Source organism: Mastomys coucha, unplaced genomic scaffold, assembly GCF_008632895.1.
Source record: "Mastomys coucha isolate ucsf_1 unplaced genomic scaffold, UCSF_Mcou_1 pScaffold23, whole genome shotgun sequence".
Classification (NCBI taxonomy): domain Eukaryota; kingdom Metazoa; phylum Chordata; class Mammalia; order Rodentia; family Muridae; genus Mastomys; species Mastomys coucha.
In genome coordinates this window covers 38,775,277-38,790,455 of record NW_022196906.1, presented here as the reverse complement: position 1 = coordinate 38,790,455, position 15,179 = coordinate 38,775,277, and the positions used below count along the sequence as shown (strand labels likewise).

The window sequence follows — 15,179 nt, the reverse complement described above, 5'->3', positions numbered from 1 at the left end:
TCCTTAAAATGAACCCAATCCCTTTTCTTGAAACATGATTTTTGGTTTGTTGATTGCTTGGTTGGTTGATTGGTTGGTTGGTTGGTTGGTTTTGAGTCAAGGTTTCTCTGTATAGCCCTGACTGTCCTGGAATTTGATCTGTAGACCAGGCTGGCCTTGAATCCATAGAGTTCCATCAGCTTCTGCCTCCCTATAGGTATGAGCCACTATACATGGCTCATAAGTTAATTTTTCTTAGGGGAAAGGCTGGGGATTTGGGACAGGGTTTCTCTGTGTATCCATGGCTGTCCTGAAGCTCACTCTGAAGACCAGGATGGCTTCAAACTCAGAGATCACTACCCAACTAGAAAATGCTCTTAACCGCTGGTCCATTCCCACAAAGAGATAGTTTTTAATCTAGAGGATTTAAAGGATTAAATGAAAAAAACATATGTAAAGTTTTTAGTTAGTGACTTTACACTGAGAAGTTAAAGTGCATCTTTTGAGGAGTGTAGGCAGGTATTAGAATTTCTGCATGCATGAAGCCCTGCTTCAGTCCACCCGCATTGTGGGTTTTAGTACAGTCTGGGAGAATTGAATTTCAAATACGGTTTTAAAGAAGTGTGCACATTATGTAAACCTACCATATACTGTTCTTTTGTTTTCAATAGAATTATAAAATATTTCCAGTTTATGGGGAAAATTGAGAAAGAATATAGAAGAAATAATGAAAAGTGGATTATGATTTAATCTCTAAAGAATGATAATTTTTATTTCCTTGAGGTATCTTGTCTGAGGTCGAGCTAATATGAAGTCCTTTGGTTTTATGTTCTTTAGGATGCTGGCCGCTTGCTGTACATTGGCCAGAATGAGTGGACACATGTGAACTGTGCGCTGTGGTCAGCAGAGGTGTTTGAAGATGATGACGGATCACTAAAGAATGTGCATATGGCTGTGATTAGGGGCAAGCAGCTGGTAAGAACTCACTGTGCACATTTATGAAGGAAACCCTAGTGGTTTTAGTCTCTTTCTGTCCTGATGCAGCCTCCCTGGCTTTTGACAGCACTGTCAGAATACTCACTGGTAAGGATTGATATATGCTGTAGGTCTGACCCTTTGAAGAAGGAAAAAAAAGCATCAGTTTAATACATGGTGACAGAATTAGCCCAGAGGCCAAGTTACATCAGCATTCTGAAGGTCAGAGAATAAACCCTATGAGCACACATGAAGGGGAAGGTGGAGAGCAGTCTCAATGGTATCGAAGGAGTAATGTCTCAGAGCTGGAGTTTGACGGACACTAAGGAGTCGCCAGGAGGAATGTAGCCAATGAACAAAGTAGCACAAGCAAACAAGGAAGTGTGGGTTGTGGGAAGACCAGATGAGAGAGCACAAACTAGAGCAACAGCCTGGTGAATGGAATTTTTAGTTATGGGATGAGGTAGTGAGCTGTGACATCTAATATTACAGAACTGGTGAACTGGCTAACTTTATGCCACCTGAAAGTAGAAATGCCTCCATAAGATAGATGCAGCTTTGGGCATTTTCTCAATCACTGATTGATGGGGAGGGCCCAGCCCATTGTGGGTGGTGCCATCATGGGGCTGATGGTCCTGGGTTCTGTAAGAGAGCAAGATGAGGGCTGGGCAGTGGTGGTGCACACCTTCAATCTCAGCACTCAGGAGGCAGAGGCAGGTAGATCAAGGCCAGCCTGGTCTATAGAGTAAATTTCGGGGCATCAAAATGTTTGTCCTATTAGAGTTCCTGCCCTTGCTTTTAATGATGAACTGTTACACAGAAATGTGAATGAAATAACCCTTTCCTCCCCAAGGTGCTTTTGGTAACAGCACTTCTTCACAGCAATAGTAACCCTAAGACAACTAGTTTCTTACTAGTAAAATGTTAGTAAAACTGAGTTGCTTTGGGATCTAACAGCTTTCTTGCAAGGATATGTTTTTTTGACATTGTTCATCATAGTTTCATGTCTAATAAATCAGCCATGCATTATGGGAAAAATGTTTCAGTCCAAAGTCTAAATCCAGCAGTAATGTTTAAATTATCTAGTTTCCAAGTTGTGTTTGTATCCTTTCCCTGTAAAGAGTGAGCCCAGGGTGCTCAGAAGGGAGAAGGGGCAAGTCTCTAAAGAAATGACCCCTGTCTCAAAGTGCCTGCCAGGCTAAATAGGACTGTTCCTTCTGCAGAGGTGTGAATTCTGCCAGAAGCCAGGAGCCACCGTGGGTTGCTGCCTCACATCTTGCACCAGCAACTACCATTTCATGTGTTCCCGGGCCAAGAACTGTGTCTTTCTGGATGATAAAAAAGTGTATTGTCAGCGGCATCGGGATTTGATCAAAGGCGAGGTGAGAAGCTCAGCTGTTTGGTTGCTTGTGTTGAAGATATTAATTAGTAACAGGCTTTATTATCTCAGAGCAGACTTAAGTTCACAGTAAAATTAGCAAAAGGTAGTAATTTCCTGGCTCTGCCTCCACACTAGCAAAGCCTCTCCACTAGAGTGGTGTGTTTGCGGTGTAGGTGGTCTACATGGATATATATATATATATATGTATTTCCCCAGAGTCATTGTTTACATTGGGGTTCACTCTTGACGTTGTATATCCTGTGGGTTCAGACAAATGTCTAATACTGTGTTCATCACTGTAGTCCATATAGTATTTTCATTTTTTAAGAATTCTGTGTTCTGCCTGTTTTTTTCTGTCTTTCCCCCTAAAAACCACTGATTTTTAATTTTATTTTATATTATTATTTTTTGCTAATATCTACAAGTACTTTTAACTTACAGCTAAGCAGTTTCTCCTTCTAGGGTTTCTTGTGGTTGGAATCTTGCAGTCTGTAGTATTTCTGCCTAGCAAGAAGTGTTAATGATTTCTCCTCACCTTTTGAAATCTCTAAGAATTTAGGAGGGAAATACTAAAGATAGCAAGATGGTAAATGCAGTTTTGCCTCTTTCAGATGTCATCATCTGACATCATCTCCTGTTTATTTATTTATTTATTTATTTTATGTATATGAGTATACTGTAGCTGTTTACAGATGGTTGTGAGCCTTCATGTGGTTGTTGGGAATTGAATTTTAGGACCTCCAGGCAACCCTACTCACTCCGGTCTGCCAGCTCGCTCAAAGATTTATTTATTATTATAAATAAGTATACTGTAGTTGTCTTCAGATACACCAGAAGATGGCATCAGATCTCATTACAGATGGTTGTGAGCCACCATGTGGTTGCTGGGAATTAAACTCAGGCCCTTTGGAAGAGCAGTCAGTGCTCTTACCGGCTGAGCCATCTTGCCAGCCCGTCATCTCCTGTTTTAAGACACGAAGGATGGTAATAAAACAGAAGGGTGATTTTAAGATAGGTTCTCTGCTTTTGTCTCCTGAGGTTGGTACTCTGAAAGTTCATGTGTAAAGGAATAATCTACTAACAGCAGCCTTGGGTATCATTTCAGGTGGTTCCTGAGAATGGATTTGAAGTTTTTAGAAGAGTGTTTGTAGATTTTGAAGGAATCAGCTTGCGCAGGAAGTTCCTCAATGGCTTGGAACCAGAAAACATCCACATGATGATAGGTAGGCCCCAGGCCTTCCTTAATGGGGAAGGCCATATGTGCTTTTTCTGTTCCTTAGTTAGAAAATGGTTCTCCTCATCATTTCTTCTAACCAGTTCTTTCCTTGGTTAGGCTCGATGACGATCGACTGTTTGGGAATTCTGAATGACCTCTCTGACTGTGAAGATAAACTCTTTCCTATTGGTTACCAGTAAGTCCAGAAAAGACAGGGCATGGCAAGCCCTGCAGCATGGCTCCCTAACTGTAGGGCATTAAAGGTGGAGGTGTACTTGAGAGCTGCCTTTAACTATTGGAAACCCACCACACAGTTAGGCTCAAGCTGTCCTGACACTCACAGTCCCCATGCCTCAGCCTCATGAGTGCTGGAATTATAAGCTTACATTACCCTGCCCAGCTAAAAGATTGTAAATGTAGTGTGGCTATATCTTGAGAGACCCTGTCTCAAAGCAAACAATTTATAGCCTGTTATGTGAATTAAATTGTTTAAGGACTTGACAAGCTGACAGTGTAAGACCCAATCCCTTTCTAGAGCCTCTCATGGTTGTGTACACCTCTAACACAGGCACTTGGGAGGGAAGTAGAGGCAGGTGGATCTCTGAGTTTCAGGCCAGCTAGAACTGCAGGGAGATCCTTCTATATCTCCCTCTTCAGAACCTCATTTTGCAATGCATCCTCCAGTTCTGAATTCCAGCTCTCTTAACACTTGTGCTTGTCTGGTAGTTCTTTGTACAAACATGAAGCAGTTGTATTTCCCTTGTTTTGTAGGACTTTACTGACAATGGAGTGCTTTGTATTTGAGCTGTTTTTAGAGTCTCAAGTTCAGTGCACTGTAAGGCATTAATCCTTCATGGAAGGCAGTTACATTATAGTTACTGTTTTTCCTTTCCAGTGGTTTAGAATATTTTACTATTTCTGGTATCATTTTAAGAAGTCATACAACTTTCTGAGAGCATAGGAGACATCGAGGACTTCACAAAGTTTAAAACCACCACGTTAGGACTCTACCAAGAACCTCAGAAGTAAAGCTGTATTCCATGAGTTGAGGAGACCAGAGAATCCATGATGGGGAGACATTTAGGGAATGATAGTTTGTGCATATATCATCTGCTATGTTTTTTTTTCCCATTTGCCAGGTGTTCTCGGGTGTACTGGAGCACCACAGATGCCCGAAAGCGCTGTGTGTACACATGCAAGATCATGGAGTGCCGTCCTCCTGTTGTAGAGCCGGATATCAACAGCACAGTTGAGCACGATGACAATAGGACTATCGCTCATAGCCCATCATCATTTATAGGTTAGTCCTAATCCTTTTTTATTTGAACTTAAGTTTGTGACTATGCACTAGGATTGAAAAATGGCAAAGTCATCCGGGCAGTGGTGGCACCCACCTTTGATTCCAGCACTTGAGAGGCAGAAGCAGGCGGATTTCTGAGTTCGAGGCCAGCCTGCCTGGTCTACAGAGTGAGTTCCAGGACAGCAAGGGCTACACAAGCCCTGTCTTCAAAAACCAAAAAAAAAAAAAAGAAGGAAAGAAAGAAAAATGGCAAAGTCATTTAATTCAGGACACCTCATTGTTTTCAGTTAGATGTTTATTTAATAGCACCGTGGTGGGGGGAGAGGGAGAGGGGTGCATAGGATGTGGCAGAAGATAACTTGTGGAACTTGGTTCTCTTCTTTCACTATGGGTTGCAGAGACTGAACTAATGTTTGAGCACTTAAATCCACTGCAGCCTGCCAGCCCTGATAGCTAGCTGGCTTTCTATTGGTTCCTTTGTTAACTATTCTAGCCTAGCTCTTCCAGTTACACATTTTTATTTACTTTAGATGTGCCGTGTAAGGACAGTCAAAGCACAACTGCAATTCTTGGTCCTCCGTCGCCAGACCGGCCTCATTCACAGACCTCAAGCTCCTGCTATTATCATGTCATCTCAAAGGTCCCTAGGATTCGAACACCCAGCTACTCCCCTACACAGAGGTCCCCTGGCTGCCGCCCATTGCCTTCTGCAGGTAAAGGACTTGTTGACTCACTGACCATTCTCTTGGTCAACCTTAACTCTGTGACTTTTACTAACCAAAAGGTTGCCTATAAACAGGTATATCCAAATGGTTGAAACTAGTGACTTGGCACATTTGTTCTGTCCTTGATCGACTTTCTTTTTTTCTCCCTTGTTCAGGAAGTCCTACCCCAACCACTCACGAAATCGTCACAGTCGGCGACCCTTTACTGTCCTCTGGCCTTCGGAGCATTGGCTCCAGGCGTCACAGTACTTCTTCCTTGTCACCCCTGCGGTCCAAGCTCCGGATAATGTCTCCAGTGAGAACTGGGAGTGTTTACTCCAGGAGTAGTGTCTCCTCCGTCCCCAGCCTTGGGACTGCTACAGATCCCGAGTCCAGTGCCAAAGCATCGGATCGCATAGGGCCGTTGAATTCAAGTGCTAATCTAGGGCACAGCACTCCCACCTCTTCAAGCTCACAAAGGACAGTGGTCACTGGAGGTTCCAAAACCAGTCATCTGGATGGGTTGTCATCCTCAGAAGGGAAGCGGGCTAGTGCTTCAGACTTGGCACCCAAAGGCTCCTCACTAAAGGGAGAGAAAAACAGAACTTCAAGTTCCAAGAGCACAGATGGATCCGTGCATAACACAGCTTACCCTGGAATTCCTAAACTGGCACCACAGGTTCATAGCGCAACCCCTGGAGAACTAAACGTTAGCAAAATTGGCAGTTTCACTGAACCCTCTACAGTGTCCTTTTCTTCTAAGGATACCGTGTCCTACCCACAGCTCCACTTGAGGGGGCAAAGAAGTGACAGAGACCAGCACATGGATTCTACCCAGTCAGTAAAGCCCTCTCCACATGAAGATGGTGAAATCAAAACCTTGAAGCTCCCTGGTGTGGGCCACAGGCCATCCATTCTGCATGAACATGTAGGGTCTAGTTCCAGAGACAGGAGACAGAAAGGGAAAAGGTCTTCTAAAGAGACTTGCCGAGAAAAGCATTCCAGCAAACCCTTTCTGGAACCCGGTCAGGTGACAACTGCTGAGGAAGGAAACCTAAAGCCAGAGTTTGTGGATGAGGTGTTGACTCCTGGGTTTCTCGGGCAACGGCCATGTAATAATGTTTCATCTGAGAAGATTGGGGATAATGTCCTTCCTCTTTCAGGAGTCCCTAAAGGTCAATCTACACAAGTGGAAGGATCTTCCAGGGAGTTACAGGCACCCCGGAAGTGCTCGGTCAAAGTGACACCTCTGAAAATGGAAAACGAGAATCAGTCCAAAAATACCCAGAAAGAAAGTGGCCCTGGCTCCCCTGCACACATAGAGTCAGCATGTCCAGCAGAGCCAGTCTCAGCTTCCATAAGCCCAGGAACTGGCCCAGGGGTTCAGCTGAGCCCCAACAATACCTCATCCCAAGATCCTCAGAGTAACAACTGTCAGGCTCTTCCAGAACAGGACAGAAACCTGATGATTCCAGATGGCCCCAAGCCCCAGGAGGATGGCTCCTTTAAAAGGCGCTACCCCCGGCGCAGTGCCCGTGCCAGGTCTAACATGTTCTTTGGGCTCACCCCACTGTATGGAGTCAGGTCTTATGGTGAAGAAGACATTCCATTCTACAGCAGTTCCACTGGGAAAAAGCGAGGAAAGAGATCAGCAGAAGGCCAGGTAGATGGGGCCGATGACTTGAGCACTTCGGATGAAGATGACTTATACTATTACAACTTCACTAGGACAGTCATTTCTTCAGGTGGAGACGAGCGGCTGGCGTCCCATAATTTATTTCGGGAGGAGGAACAATGTGATCTTCCAAAAATTTCACAGCTGGATGGTGTGGATGATGGGACAGAGAGTGACACCAGTGTCACTGCCACAAGCAGGAAAAGCAGCCAGATTCCAAAGAGAAATGGGAAAGAAAATGGAACAGAAAACTTAAAGATTGATCGACCTGAAGATGCTGGTGAGAAAGAGCATGTCATTAAGAGTGTTGTTGGCCACAAAAGCGAGCCAAAGCTGGATAACTGCCACTCTGTAAGCAGAGTGAAAGCCCAGGGCCAGGATTCCTTGGAAGCTCAGCTCAGCTCCCTGGAGTCGAGCCGCAGAGTCCACACAAGTACTCCCTCAGACAAAAACTTACTAGACACCTACAACGCTGAGCTCCTGAAGTCAGACTCTGACAATAACAACAGCGATGACTGTGGGAACATCCTGCCTTCAGACATCATGGACTTTGTACTAAAGAATACTCCATCTATGCAGGCTCTGGGTGAGAGCCCAGAGTCCTCTTCCTCTGAGCTCTTGACTCTTGGTGAAGGACTGGGTCTTGACAGTAATCGGGAAAAGGATATGGGTCTTTTTGAAGTGTTTTCTCAGCAGCTGCCAGCGACAGAGCCTGTGGATAGTAGTGTCTCCTCTTCCATCTCAGCAGAGGAGCAGTTTGAGCTGCCTCTTGAGCTGCCATCTGACCTCTCTGTCCTGACCACCCGCAGTCCCACTGTCCCCAGCCAGAATCCCAGTAGACTGGCCGTAATCTCAGATTCAGGGGAGAAGCGAGTGACCATCACTGAAAAGCCGGTAGCCTCTTCTGAGGCTGACCCCGCCCTGCTGAGCCCAGGAGTAGACCCTGCTCCTGAAGGCCACATGACTCCTGATCAGTTCATCCAAGGACACATGGATACAGAACATATCTCCAGCCCTCCCTGTGGTTCAGTGGAACAAGGTCATGGCAACAATCAGGATGTAACTAGAAACAGTAGCACTCCTGGCCTTCAGGTACCTGTTTCCCCCACTGTTCCCATCCAGAACCAGAAGTATGTGCCCAATTCTACTGATAGCCCTGGCCCATCTCAGATCTCTAATGCAGCTGTCCAGACCACTCCACCCCACCTGAAACCAGCCACTGAGAAACTCATTGTTGTTAATCAGAACATGCAGCCACTTTACGTTCTCCAGACTCTTCCGAATGGAGTGACCCAAAAAATCCAATTGACCTCTCCTGTTAGTTCTACACCTAATGTGATGGAGACAAATACCTCGGTATTGGGGCCCATGGGAAGTGGGCTCACCCTAACCACAGGACTAAATCCAAGCCTGCCACCTTCTCCGTCTCTGTTCCCTCCTGCTAGTAAAGGATTGCTCTCTGTGCCTCATCACCAGCACTTACATTCCTTCCCTGCAGCTGCTCAAAGTAGTTTCCCACCCAACATCAGCAGTCCTCCTTCAGGCCTACTTATTGGGGTTCAGCCTCCTCCAGATCCCCAACTTTTGGGTTCAGAAGCCAACCAGAGGACAGACCTCACTACTACAGTGGCCACTCCGTCCTCTGGACTCAAGAAAAGACCCATATCTCGTCTACACACTCGAAAGAATAAAAAACTTGCTCCCTCTAGTGCCCCTTCAAATATCGCCCCTTCTGATGTGGTTTCTAACATGACACTGATTAACTTCACACCCTCCCAGCTTTCAAACCACCCCAGTCTATTAGACTTGGGGTCACTTAACCCCTCATCTCACCGAACTGTCCCCAACATCATAAAAAGATCTAAATCTGGCATCATGTATTTTGAACAGGCACCCCTGTTACCACCACAGAGTGTGGGCGGAACCGCTGCTACAGCGGCTGGCTCGTCAACGATAAGCCAGGATACTAGCCACCTGACCTCTGGGCCTGTGTCTGCCTTGGCATCTGGTTCGTCTGTCCTGAATGTGGTATCCATGCAAACCACAACAACTCCTACCAGTAGCACATCAGTTCCAGGTCATGTCACCTTAGCCAACCAGAGGTTGCTTGGGACCCCAGATATTGGCTCAATAAGCCATCTTCTAATCAAAGCCAGCCACCAGAGCCTGGGCATTCAGGACCAGCCTGTAGCTTTACCACCAAGTTCAGGAATGTTCCCCCAGCTGGGGACATCACAGACTCCCTCTGCTGCTTCAATGACAGCAGCATCTAGTATCTGCGTGCTCCCCTCTTCTCAGACTGCAGGCATGACAGCTGCATCCCCTCCTGGGGAGGCCGAAGAACACTATAAGCTACAGCGAGTAAACCAGCTCCTAGCTGGCAAAACCCTGTCTTCACAGCGGGATCGGGATCCTGATTCTGCTCCGGGGACCCAGCCGTCCAACTTCACCCAGACAGCAGAAGCTCCAAACGGTGTGAGGCTAGAGCAGAACAAGACTTTACCTTCAACTAAGCAAGCCAGCTCCACCTCTCCAGGGAGCCCCCCATCCTCTGGACAGCAGTCAGGAAGTTCCTCGATGCCAGGTCCCACTAAAACAAAACCAAAAGTCAAACGGATTCAGCTGCCCCTAGACAAAGGGAGTGGCAAGAAGCACAAAGTTTCCCATTTGCGGACCAGTTCTGAAGCACACATTCCACACCGAGAAGCCAACCCAGCGCCCCAGCCCTCAGTTACACGGTAAGTGATGTGCAGCTTAATTCTGCAGCTGCAGGCTTGTGTGCTCTGAGTGTGACGAGGCTTGCAAGGCACTCTCGTGGTACTTGAGAGTTTTTGTCACTTAGGCTTTTGGTAGTGATCAGTGGAGCAAAGACTAGCTTCATCACTGCACGATTTGACTGGGAACTGCAGCGTTGGTTGTCCTTTGCTTTGATTTCAGACACATTGCTTATACTTGGTCCTGTTTCTGTTCTGCTGAGGTTTGGGGGGTGTGAGGGAATGATAGTTCTGTCATTGGACGAGGGCTCCTACTGTGGAGTCTCATGGAGCCCTTTCTGTTTTAACAACCTTATTGGAAGTCTAACATATAAAGGGCATAGTAAGAGGGCGCTTCCCTTCCCCTTGTGCCCTCTTACTAGCTTTTGTGACCGTAGCTACTGTTGCAGGCTTATGAGCTTTATCTGTCCAATGTGTGTTTGCTGATGGTTGCTTGAAAACATACAATTTGGAGCTGGTGAGATGATTTAGCAGGTAAGAGCACTGACTGCTCTTCCAAAGGTCCTGAGTTCGGATCCCAGCAACCACATGGTGGCTCACAACCACCCATATTGAGATCTGACGCCCTCTTCTGGTGTGTCTGAAGACAGCTACAATGAATAACGCTGGAGCGAGCTAGGCCAGCAGAGGTCCTGAGTTCAATTCCCAGCAGCCACATACATGATAGCTCATGGCCATCTGTACAGCTACAGTGTACTCATACACATAAAATAAATAAATACATCTTTAAAGAAAGAAAGAAAGAAAGAAAGAAAACATATAATTCTTTCTTGTAGGACTCCTAGAGCGGACAGGGAGCAGCAGGATGCAGCTGGAGTGGAGCAGCCGTCACAGAAGGAGTGTGGGCAGCCTGCTGGGTGAGCTGCAGATGACTGTTTGCCACATGTAAAATCGGCTTCCTCCTGATTGGCATTGGGTTTTGATGTTGCCAAGAGTGTTCTTGACAGGCATCACATGGTGCGGATGTCTTTAATCCCAGAACTGGAGAAGCTTAAGCAAGCTTAACCTCTTAATCATTGAGCCGTCTCTCCAGCCCCATGGCTTGGTTTTATTCTGCAGATATCTCTATGTGTATTCTTTGTACATATGTACGTACTTATATATTACATGGATGCTTGCTGTACTTATGTTTTCATTTTTGCACTTAATTGTTTTATATACCTCCTGGGCTGACATGCATGCATGCTGTGTTCTAAGGGTTTCTTTGCTGCTTCTAGTGCTATTGTATGATCTACAGTAATTTATGTAGTTGGCTTCATGCATATTAGTATGTACTTGGGCTGTTTTGGGAGTTATTAAATTTGAAAAAGTGAAAATAGATGGTATGCTGTCTCATGCAGCTGAGCTGTGTTCTCAGTTAAGCCAACTAACTTAAATTGTATAACACTGTCCTGAGAATACCTTTGTAGTTTTCCTACTGTAAGATCATGAGAAGAATTTCAGAAGTACAGTCCACAGTCTCAGTCAGATCCTTCTTGCCAACATTTGGAAAGAAATTTTATAAAGCATGGTCTTAGGGCTGGAGAAATGGCTAAGTAGGGATGTTGTAACAGAGCACCCATGCTTAGATTTAGTGCATCTCCAGCTCCTGTGGGCACCCACACAGTCACAGGACACCTACATACACTAAACATTTAAAAATCGGCTCACCTAAATTTGATTCCTGAATCTCACAATGGAAGGGACTGTTCAACACCCGGGCACACACACACACACACACCAATAATAAATAACAAATTTTAAAGCATGTTATGCTCATTCTCTTGGTAGTTGTATTAAATAACTGATGGGGCCATGTGGCAGATTGTGAACAGGTTTTTTTTGTTTGTTTTGATTTTTTGTTTTTTGGGGGTTTGTTTGTTTGTTTGTTGAGACAGGGTTTCTCTGTGTAGCCTTGGCTGTCCTGGAACTCACTCTATAGACCAGGCTGGCCTTGAACTCAGAAATCCGCCTGCCTCTGCCGTCCAAGTGCTGGGATTAAAGGCAAGCGCCACCACCACCTGGCCCGTGAGCAGTTGTTTTTATTTTTAAGTTGAAAAGCAGCTGGCCTTGCCTCTCATGTCTGGTTTTATTTTCATTCAGACCAGTGGCTACTCTTCCAGAGATCCAGGCAACACAGAATCCAGCAAATGAGCAAGAAAATGCAGGTATGTGGTTGATTAATAGGTTATAGTAGAGAACTCTAAAGCCAGAAGAACTGTGTAAAAAATCATATATGCTAGCTAGGCATGGTGGCGCATACTTGTGACCCCAGCACTTGGAAAGCTGATAGAATTGTGAGTTCAAGGTGAGACTGAGCTGCATAGTAGGCTTGAGGGTAGCCTGTGCTACAACCCAAACTAAAACACAAGAGAATCGCCTGCATTATCTCCTGATAGTCTAGATGGGAGAGAAGCAAACTTAGTCTCAAGAGCTGAGCTGTGATGTGAAGTCCTAGGGTCCCAGCTATCTTCAGTTGCATTGCCTGTCATTAATTATCAGGGTCAGATCCCCTTTTGCTAAACTAAATTTAAGGACAGCGACATTTTAGGTACCTTTAGTTGTCTTTTAAGTTGTTTCTCATATCTGATGGCACTGTGGGGTAAACTCCCTTCCAGAAACTAGAGCACTCTTTCTTAGGTATTTGGGATTTGATTCTAAAACCACATGCATCTCACAACTCTTTATGTGTGGTCTCATGCAGTTCGTAAACTAGTAAAGTTTCACTTTACAATTAGTATAGTACCCACAGAACCTGAGCACTTGGCTCAGGAGGCAGAAGCAGAAAGGTTGTCATGAGTTTGAAGCCAACCTGGGCTACATAGTGAAGCCCAAACCAACCTTGACCTCAGAATGAGCTCTTGTCTTAGGAAAATAAATAGATTGACTAAATAAATGATCATTAAAAAATTACTTCCCACCAGTCAGTGATGGCACACGCCTTTAATCCCAGCACTTGGTAGGCAGAGGCAGCCAGATTTCTGAATTTGAGGCCAGCCTGGTCGACAGAGTGAGTTCCAGGACAGCCAGGGCTGCACAGAGAAACCCTGTCTCGGAAAATAAAGATGATTTCCTAGTAGAGAAAAGCTTAGGCTTGGGATTTGGGCTGTTACTATATCCTGCCGATTGATCAGTTTCTCAGGCCCGAGGCCTGATTACAGGCAGGCATGGTAACTGAGTACAGTCTCCGGAACCAGTTAAGATCAAATCCCATGTTTTCTTTAGCTGTGTGAGCATGGCTTTTACTTGGCCTGCTTCAGTTTTCCTGTGTTTGTTCATGTAGTCATTCATTCACTTACTCATTGTTTTGAATGAGGTCTCACTGTGTTGTCCTCATTGACCTAGAACTTTAGGGTAGCCCAGGCTAACACTAACCAACCTCCCTCAGCTTCGGTACAGTAGGGTTACGGGCAATTCGGTTCTCTTACCTTTACAAAGGAATCCAGCTGGGCGTGGTGCAGCTGTAGCACTTGGGAAGCAGAGACAGCCAGCATAGCCTGCATAGCAAGATCTGAGGCCATGCTGGCTGCAGACTGAGACCTTACCTCAGAAAGTCAATAATACCGCCTACTTCAGTGGTTGCCCTTAGGATCCCATGAAATAATCTGAGCGAAGTTCTAGAAGAGGATCTGAGACATAATTGTGCTTCACTCATAGGAAGGGGGATTTGTGTTTGCTTTGGTTTGGCTAGGCCTTGATCCTATTGAGAGCAGTTATGTATGAAAAAAAATGATCACATTATCATACCAGAAGCTCTGCTGCAACAAAGAAATCTATTAAATACACAGCGCACACACACATGCGCACACACCATTTTAGTACCCAGGACAAGTTCTTGAACCTCAGTGCCCTTACTGCTGAAGAGGGATAGATGTCCTCAACAGTGGAGGTGACGCATGTAGAGCAGTGGTTCTCAACCTTCCTAGTGCTGTAACCTTCATGCTGTGGTAGCCCCCAACCAAACAGTGATTTGTGTCACTACTTTATAACTGTAATTTTGCTACTGTTGTGAATAGTAATGCAGGCATCTGTGTTTTCTGGTGGTCTTGGGCGAGCCCTGTGAAAGGGTTGTTTGTTGAGACCCACAGATTGAGAACTGCTGGTGTAGATCATTCTGCGCATAGCTCTTGGTGCACACTGGCTTTAGCAAATACTTTTTCCATCGTAGAACCTAAAGCAATGGAAGAAGAAGAGAGCAGTTTCAGCTCTCCTCTAATGCTTTGGCTCCAGCAAGAACAAAAGAGGAAGGAAAGCATTACTGAGAGAAAGCCAAAGAAAGGACTCGTTTTTGAAATTTCGAGTGATGATGGCTTTCAAATATGTGCGGAAAGTATTGAAGGTGAGTGGCTTGTTAGGTCAGCCTTCCATCAGGCCCTGCTGCAGTTGCTCCTATGCTCAGGAGAAGCTTGCCTTGTTGAAGAACCACGATCATTCTTGACAAGTGCTGAGAGCTGCTGGTTTCTGGCACACACTTAGAGCTGCTCTCTCAGCTATTCCCCCATACCTCCTGCGGTGCCGTCTTCTCTGTATCCTTGCACGTGCTTTCTGCAGTGCTCCTGGCTCTCTCCTTGGTGACTGCCAGCTCCACCTGGTCTGCTCCTACAGCAGGGAAGCTCCCCATGCAAATGTTATGGTCCAGCCGCAGCCGGGTAGCCCTGAGCTCTCAGGGAAGGCTGTGAGTTTAGCGAAGGCCCCTAGGCAGTAAGTACTAGGAATGTTGTGTAAAAGAAATGAAAGGTCACTGGGTGAAAGTTTTGAGGCTATCCAAAACTTGGGAAGAGGACCAAACAACAGAGCTACTTAAAGGGGGATCTGGAATTTGGGTTAGCCGAAGAGGAATGCAGGGAGCTTTGCACAAAAAGAACAAAATGTAACAAAGTTAGAAAAACTTTGGTTTTTAGTAGTATTGGGTAGAAAATGAGTTTGAACAGTGAAAGGAAAATTGGGAAGTGAATTGGACACAAGTTGGCAAGAGAGTCTATAGTGACAACCGATGAGACTTTTGACATAATTCAGGAAGCTCTACGTACCAGCTCCTTACAAGATAGGCAGAGACCAGGCCTGATACAACTTTTTAAAAATTAAATAAATAAAAACAGCTGGGGTACAGATCAGTGTGAAAGTTCTTATCTAGTGTGTACAGAACCTTAAGTTTGATCCCCAGTACCTCGAAGGGGATGGAGGAGACTGAGTTAG

At 45.5% G+C, this 15,179-nt stretch overlaps 1 protein-coding gene across 6 annotated transcripts in view; it reads left to right on the top strand.

The window, feature by feature from the left end:
* The window catches only part of Kmt2a (lysine methyltransferase 2A), an 81,284-nt gene that overhangs the window by 54,953 nt on the left and 11,152 nt on the right, over positions 1 to 15,179 (top strand). For all 6 annotated transcript variants that reach the window (XM_031346289.1, XM_031346286.1, XM_031346287.1 and 3 more), the window contains 10 exons: positions 817 to 954; positions 2,178 to 2,336; positions 3,441 to 3,558; positions 3,669 to 3,747; positions 4,691 to 4,851; positions 5,382 to 5,564; positions 5,732 to 9,968; positions 10,781 to 10,861; positions 12,087 to 12,151; positions 14,152 to 14,322. In XM_031346289.1, coding sequence (XP_031202149.1) covers positions 817 to 954; positions 2,178 to 2,336; positions 3,441 to 3,558; positions 3,669 to 3,747; positions 4,691 to 4,851; positions 5,382 to 5,564; positions 5,732 to 9,968; positions 10,781 to 10,861; positions 12,087 to 12,151; positions 14,152 to 14,322 — 5,392 coding nt within the window. The remainder of the gene's footprint in view (positions 1 to 816; positions 955 to 2,177; positions 2,337 to 3,440; positions 3,559 to 3,668; positions 3,748 to 4,690; positions 4,852 to 5,381; positions 5,565 to 5,731; positions 9,969 to 10,780; positions 10,862 to 12,086; positions 12,152 to 14,151; positions 14,323 to 15,179) is intronic.